Below are 8,228 nucleotides of genomic sequence, written 5' to 3'. Positions count from 1 at the left end.
AACGGTGTCGTCGACGTTTAGGTGTCGTTCACATTCAACATCGGCCCTTGAAATTTAACCACCTTTTATATAAACAAATTCAAAACATGCTCCATTCCAGACAGAATGTCTACCAAATTTGCACACAAAAATACCCACCTGTTGGTATAGACGAATTTCACCCAGCTAATATTGCGAAACATCCTCACACATTCCCATCCTTTAGAATAGCAAATATGCATTACATGTGCATACAGATATACAATAATTGCACATAATTAGGGAGTATTACATGCTAAACATACTTAAAATCAATTCTCATGGTCTTACTAATTATGATTCTCTTGCTGAGTATAAACAATACGGTTAACCATAAAATGAGAAGTTCTGCGAAAAATATTACCCACAACAAGTGCAAGTGAGTTGAAAAGAAAAAAGAAAAGAATGCAAAACAAAGAGTGTCAAAAACTAAGTCATTCCATTATTTTAAACAAAAACCATTTAAGTACTTTCCTATTGGATAATTCAACTCCAAATGAAATCTATTTTCATTTGCCTTGAGAGGATTAACATCAAAAATTCGTGAACAATCGAAGTTACTTCGGCATTTGAATAGGAGAATAAATTGAATGTGCAAGTAAAAAATCACAAAATTCACACATATTAACTACTTACGGAATATCATACATGCATAAGTACACAAATATATGTACTATGTAACTGCCGCCCTTAAGAGAGCAATGGTACATGTACATACATACATACATAGGTTTTTGTGCATACCAACAACAGTCGACTAACCAGCCTGCTTGTCTGGCTATTGTTGCTATTGTGACTTGAAAGATTTTTCACATAATCAGCTGTGTAACACGCATGTGTAGCAGCAACAACAGTATTCCATAACTTTTTCCTCCAAATAACTAACAGAACATTAGAACATTGCATCACAATGCAGCTCTCTGCATCTATGGCCCTCTGACAAATGTGAGGCGAAAAAATGAGGGGCGTAGGTGTGTCGGCGATCTTTGCCAAACCCTGTAATTAGCTGTACGCAATTCTTTGATGTAAGCCTCTCACCTGACAGTCGCTCACACCTACCCACGACTAAACATATGTGTGTATGTATGAGTATGCATGCCATTATTTTCAACCTCAATCACACTTTTTCGTAGCCAAATTTCAAGGGAATTTTTCGCACAAGTGCTGCACAATAGTCAAGGATACATATGCACATACATACTTATTACTTAAGTAGATATACTCGTATGAGAATTTAATGAAAATTTTTTACTTCTAGACTTGCGGTCGCGTGGCATTTTTGACATCTGCAATCGATCAAGCATCAAAACCTAAATGCGTACATATGTATGTACATATGTGTATATGTGCGCTATTGTTTTGTCTTTCGCGCCTTTCGTACCCATTTTATTCGATTATATTCTATTGTCATGTGAAATCGTGTGAAACGCAACATCATTTGTTAATTTTAGTTCTGGTCTACTTATTTCAATTTCAAGTAAAACGGCGGTAGAATTGATTTGAAGTATTTATGTATGTAGTAGGTGAGGCAGTGCATAAATATTCATACACATACTATGTACATGGACATATGAGCTAAATAAATAAGTATATATGTGTAAATATCGAAAAATTTGCTATTGGTAATTCGGTAAACATAATCTTCTGAACAGATATATGTACGAGCTTCAGATTCATTTCCACGCACAAAAATAGTAAAAATATTTTTCCAAAGAATTTTTAAAGTTTTTTTTTTTAATCGGCGGCATTATTCAATTATTAGCCGGTATTTCAAAATTTTTAATTACATATATAGGATTGATGAATGTGGTCATCGATATCTATACAAGTATATCCAAGTCTTTTTCAACAGGGTAGAATGTTCCTGGATACTTTCCAAAAACAAAAAAAAAAAAAAATATCGTCAAAAAATGCATGTGACATATATACTTATTCAGTCTAAGAATTTCTAATATTCCAGATTACGAATAGCACCAAGTAGCTTACACTAATTGCATGTAATAATTTCAAAGACTATAAAGCGGAATTGAAGGGATTAAAAAAAAAAATCTGACTAATAGCGTTAAATTTACGAATAGATTGAGCGATGTAGCATTCGAAGAATATTTAGTTCTCATATTATTCGCAGAGAACGGAAGTAAGTTACGAAGAGGACGTTGGGGACCATTAAATTTTATTTGTTCCAAGATGAACGGACAATCAATTGCACTCTCCCTGATTTTCTACAGGATCCGGCACTCGAAGTGTAACCAACTTCAGACCGCTCTGTTAGTTGGCTAAATGACAGGCCAGAGCATTCTTTACAAGCCGAGAGTATTACATTTTGCCCAGAGTAAACGCGAAAAAAGAAAATCAGTAATGAATTTCGCTCGAGCTCGAGCACCTTAAAGTAAATTAGTTTTTGTTTATCGCACCATTGCTCGCATTGGCAGAATCGCAAAACGTCATGGAGGTGGTCATCAAAATACTGCAACATCGCGTGAACTGGTTCAAAAAGTGAAGAAACGACTTGAGCGAAATCCCCGCCAATTAAATGGCGGTAAAACTGAAAATATTTGACCGTAGCATCCGCCGCATACTCAAAAATGACCTCAAAGTCAAGCTTTACAAGATCCAAAAGTCGCATGATCTCATACCAAAGCAGCAACAAGTCAGACTTGAGAGAGCGAAGGAGTTGCTTCGCTTGGTCGAAAGCGGGCAATTTCCGAACACTGTGTTTTTTGGCGAGAAAATTTTTCAGCAAAAAATTGAGCAATTCGTAAACTCCTAAAACGATAGGGTTTATTTGACCGACCGCTCACATGAGAATTTGAGTCATCGATTGGCCACCAGGAGTCAGCACCTGCCACAAATAATGCTTTGGGCCGCTGTAACCATAGATGGGCGCTCCCCAATCGTTTTCATCGAGTCAGGCGTCAAGGTAAATGCGAATTATTATTGGGAAAGTATTCTGGAGGTTGCTTTGAAGCCATGGGCAGACAAACATTTCGGTGGCAGACTATGGACGTTTTAACAGAACTCGGCACCGTCTCACAAAGCTTGAGTGAACCAAGAATGGCTAAAAAATAACGTTCCGAATTTCATAACGTCCACATAATGGCTCTCCAATTCACCAGATGCGAATCCGATGGATTATTCTATTTAGGCCATTTTGGAGAGCAAGGCCCGAACTAAAATAGTCACCAGTCTCGAGGCGCTGAAAAAAGCCATTGTCCGCGAGTGGGCGAAAATACCTGCAAGTCACATTCGGGCAGCTTGCGACTCGTTTCTGTACCGTCTCAAGGCCATAGTGAAGGCAAAAGGTGGTCATATCGAGCAAAAGTAAATTGATTTTTTATTTTTGAACTGAATAAAAGTAATTTTCGGAACTAAATTTATGGCCTTTTCAATTCGTTACACTTCGAGAGCTGGACTCTGTATAAGGTGGTACAAAATTAATCACCCTATCCCAAGATTTATAATTTTTGCAAATGGCGTCGTACATCAATCGTATTTGATACTTCTGAAGTAGTCAGCTGAAGTATGCAAACAGGCAATCAGTTTTTTTCATTTCTAGAGGGGTTCAATAAATTTCCTTTCGGCCGTTCCGATTGACCCGTTGACCTTGCCAAATGGTATCACTTGCATACAGGCATATACATACATAAGTGGTATTTACATAAACTGACTAGCGTACAACACAAATGCATGACACATAAAATAATACACATAAGACGATTTTGACACTATAATTTGCTAACACAAAAGCCACAAAAATTCAAAAGAAATTGAAAGTATGAGGACCACTTCGGTTTGTTTCTTATAGTATTGAATATTTTCACAAGCCACAAATTGCTGGCAAAGAAATCGAAACGATCGATACAATTGCAAAGAGGTAGCACTTAAAGGCCTATTACAAATTAAAAGCAACAAGAAATTCATTACAAAGGACTCAACAACAATGAATTTGCGGAAGCAACATTACAAGAATAATAACAGGCAATAGGTATGAAATAAATGTATACGCACACTCATACATAAGCACAAGAAATGTATGCTGCCGTAGCGAAACAATTAAACGTTTTGACCGCAAGCCAATTAGGGCTGGTGCGTGCAACAACAATATACAAGAAGAGAAAAGCGATCAGTAAATGAGAACGAAAAAAAGGAAAAGAGTCAAAGAGTCAAAGAGAGCACAGCGTTAAATGGATCAGAAATGCTGATAAATATTGTTTTTTTTTACGGTCAGATGAGGGCAGGTATGAAGACGCAGAGAATCCAAATTTCAGCCAATCAAATTCTTGTCGTTCCTTTTGCATCCTTCTGCTTAAGGCTTTTCCTCAATGCTGCATAAATAGCGGGCGCAGCTAGCGAGCGCCACACAGTTCTAATTCGCTACTGAGGTATGCAGTTTGGAGCATTCAAATTAAATTAAAAACGAAAATGTTGACCAGTGAATATTGCAACTCTGATTTCTCGTATTACCCCGCTACATTGCACGAATATGAGGACCAATCTGAACGAAGTGAATATAATCCAATAAAGATTAGTGAAAATATGGAAGAGTTTGCGGCTTTGTACGGCTTGGAATTCAGCAGCAGTAGTCCCTCGTTGTCATCGTCGTCATCTATAGAAAGTCAACCGGATGTAGCGGATTGCAATTTCGATGAGAATTTTGCAAACACCCACGATTTTGATTACACAATTGAAAGTACGCAACGTATCACTGGCATCAGCGAAAATTCTAAATTCCGTTCAATTCCAAAATTGCAAAATTCACTGAAGTGCAATCAACCGCTAAGCAGCAACGATTCTTGCGCACCAACAACGACGGAAAAGTGGAAGAATCGAAACGTACAGTGCAGGACGATGGACAGAATTGGTTTCCTGTCGCATAAGCCACCAACTCAGCACCATTTCCATAAAATGTCTGCCATGTCAGCGAATACGCCCAGCTGTGCCACACAGGAGGTCCTGCGAAAGCGCCGACTTGCCGCTAATGCACGCGAACGGCGCCGCATGAATAGTTTGAATGACGCTTTTGATAAGCTGCGCGATGTAGTGCCATCACTGGGCAATGATCGTCGCCTTTCGAAATTTGAAACGCTGCAAATGGCTCAAGCCTACATTGGGGATTTGGTTAAGCTGCTGACGCGTGATTATTAATTTTTATTTTAAGAGAGTGGGAGAGAGAGAAAGATTTTTTAAACAATATTGTAAATGTGTACATAAATATGTAAATTAGATTTTAGATATTTATTTATCTTACGAATTAAAAAGCTTCGCAAATGATTATTATAAACGAGACGACGTGATTGAATAAGAGTTTTTTGAAATTAAATTTGTGATTTAAATAACATGAATTTTTCAGTGAAAGATAAGTTAATAAACTTATGAACATGCATTGAGTCAAAAAAATTTTGGCACATTGAAAGTTTTTTTAATATGTATTCCCATTTTTTGGCATGATTTCTTTAATTTTGTTTAAAAATATAATATAGTTATACCACAACCGCATATTAGGGGTTAGGAGTAGTCAGAGGCCCGAAAAATGACGATTTTCAATAATTTTTTTGCTAGTCAATTGCTTTATTTTCCAAAAATAAAAACATAGGATAAACACATCATGTTTCGACTTGACTTTAGCAAAATTAAAAAAAAAAAAAAAAAATTAATAATGGTAAAAGTTATCGCTGTTTGTGTGAAGCCGGTTTCTCCAGAAGTCCCTTGCGGTGATCATCACAAGCCCTTTGAGATTCATCTAAAATCAATCGGACAAGAGAAATAAGCTTTATTAATAGATAATCTTGTACCTGATCGAAGCTTGTTTTTCAAAATTAACAGTGCAATGACTACAGGCGTACTGACAACAAAAAAATATGTTTCAGCACTTGTACTACCTGGAAGTTGTAAATATATGTATATAGTAGGGTATATATAGGGAATACATATATTTAGGTGTACACATATACACATCAAAATGGACATTCATAAGAATAAAACCCGAGAAGTCGGTTGCTTTGCAGCTGTTGCTAGCTACTTGTTCTCGAACGCTCCGGAGCGCCCTTTGTTAACCCTTTCGGGAGGAGAGCCGCCCAAACATCAAAATAAAAACTAAATGAAATGGATGCCAGCAAAGAAAATAGGTCTTTAAACATTATTCTAATAAAATGTTTGTTAAATTTATTAATTAGGAATTCATTTTACAGAAAAAAGCGTGTGTCCATAAACGTCGCAAACCTCAGTAAACGTCGCATACGGATTTCCTCCAACTCTTTATTATTAGCAGTCAATTACGCAATTAAATTAGCTATTCCTTCTCCTTGTATTTTCTTCATATCAATAATAACAAAAGAAACCAAAAACACCGAAGTATTCCACCAAAATAATGTCTATGAAGAAAAACCTCTCAAAGCAGTACTGACAGCCGATTGTAGATTTTGCAGGTAATCTGCCATATGTGGAACGGGTTGATTAATTTGGCGGATTTATAGGTGATTAATGCATATGTGAATGTATTATAAGCGATCTAGAGATGATACGTTAGATAGTGACAGTTCTGACGAATATTACTTTGAATCTGATAAGACGGAAGATGACGGCATTACTTCGTCAAGTGGAAGTGAAGTCCGTGCAATAAGGAATTCACTCAGGCATTTCAACATTAGCAGTGATAGCAGTTTGTTATTAATTATTTTTTGGTTTGACGAAAAAATTTTTCTTATATTAAATAAAGCCTAAGTTTTAATAACGTTTAGCGTATTAATTTTCTTTACTGCGCACTCCAATACCTCTAGACCTCAGCGACGCTCGCCCGTCGAGCGGCTCCGTCCCTAAGGGAAAAGTATAATATTTGTTGGATTCACTTTAAATTTTCACACAATATTTTTAAGATAGTAAACTTTAAGAAAATGCAAAAAAAAACTTCCAATTTTTGAAAATACTGACTACCCGTAACCCCTTATTCTATACAACGCTTAAATGCTTGAAGGGAAGAAAATGTAGAGATCGACAGTAGAAAAATTATTAATATGCAAGTGAAATTTTCAACAATTTCAACTTGCACTTTTTTACACAAGAATTAAATAAGGTAAACGATTGCATATCAGAAAAATATTTAAAAAAGTTACTTAGCATTTTGCTTTTTCTGATTCTGATGGAAAATAGAAAAATTTGATACAAAGTTTACGAAGAAAATGAAGCATGAAAAACATGGTGAATATTGGAAAAATATCACTGACCGTCGTCTATATATAAGCACATTATACCGAAAATGAAACAGAATTTTCCGATAACGTGCCGTAGATACTACAAGGTGGCGCAAATCTAATCATCCTATTGGAAGATTTTTAAATTTGCAATCATATTTGACATTTGTAAACTAGCGCGTAAAGGTCAAAATAGAGATTTCCACCATCAAAACATTTTTTATCTCATCTTTACAAACAAAAAGTTCTTCTACGACATAGGTCTGAATTTTGAGGCTACATAATTTGAATTTATGGAATATGTTTGGTTTAACACGAATTTTCAAGACTCTTGGGATTTTTCAAATAATGTTTTCCTTTGAAAATAAGTATCATATTAGGAGGCTTATTGCTATGAGGAATTCGTTTCCGATATTAATTTTTACTAAAGGAATCAAATTGTGACATTTAAATTGTTTTCAAATTTTCAGTTCTCTTTTCAACACACATTTTTTATTTGTCTTTCTTATTCTTTTATACAAGGTGAAGTCGATGGCGCCATCTTTTTAATGAGTTAGTGCATTGGAAGTTATATCCCTAGCTGACCTCCAGGGAAAGTTTGGTAACATTCAGTTCTGTGGAAGTTATTGCGTCTAAAGTGTCAGTATGTTTGTGTCGTCGGTACAAAAATGGGTTTCGAACAAAGAGCTAATATCAAATTTTGTTTAAAAATCGGTAAAACGTTTACCGAAACATTTGAATTGATGAAAAAAGTTTTTGGCGATGATTGTCTATCTCGTGCCAGAGTTCATGAGTGGTTTACACGTTTCAGAGACGGTTGTGAGGACATAAATGACAATGAACATATGAGCCGCCCAAAATTAATAATCACCGAAAACTCCATCGAAATTGTTCGTAAATTGATCAAAAATGAACCGAAATCATCGATATCGATTTATCGCATTTGGGCTTACGAAAGGTCAGTGCACGTTTCATTCCACGCAAGTTAACTGAGGACCAAAAATTGCTCAGAATTCAACATTC

General features: G+C 36.0%; 1 protein-coding gene across 1 annotated transcript; it reads left to right on the top strand.

Moving 5' to 3' along the window:
* The first annotated feature begins 4,413 nt into the window (after positions 1-4,413).
* LOC129248401 (uncharacterized) lies at positions 4,414-5,299 on the top strand. The gene has a single exon (XM_054887937.1). The coding sequence runs from the start codon at positions 4,441-4,443 to the stop codon at positions 5,161-5,163; it is 723 nt and encodes a 240-aa protein (XP_054743912.1). The 5' UTR covers positions 4,414-4,440; the 3' UTR covers positions 5,164-5,299.
* The last annotated feature ends 2,929 nt before the right edge of the window (positions 5,300-8,228 follow it).

This window comes from Anastrepha obliqua, chromosome 5, assembly GCF_027943255.1.
Source record: "Anastrepha obliqua isolate idAnaObli1 chromosome 5, idAnaObli1_1.0, whole genome shotgun sequence".
NCBI lineage: Eukaryota > Metazoa > Arthropoda > Insecta > Diptera > Tephritidae > Anastrepha > Anastrepha obliqua.
The sequence above is the reverse complement of the archived record's forward strand: the minus strand, read 5'-3'. Positions and strand labels throughout refer to the sequence as shown.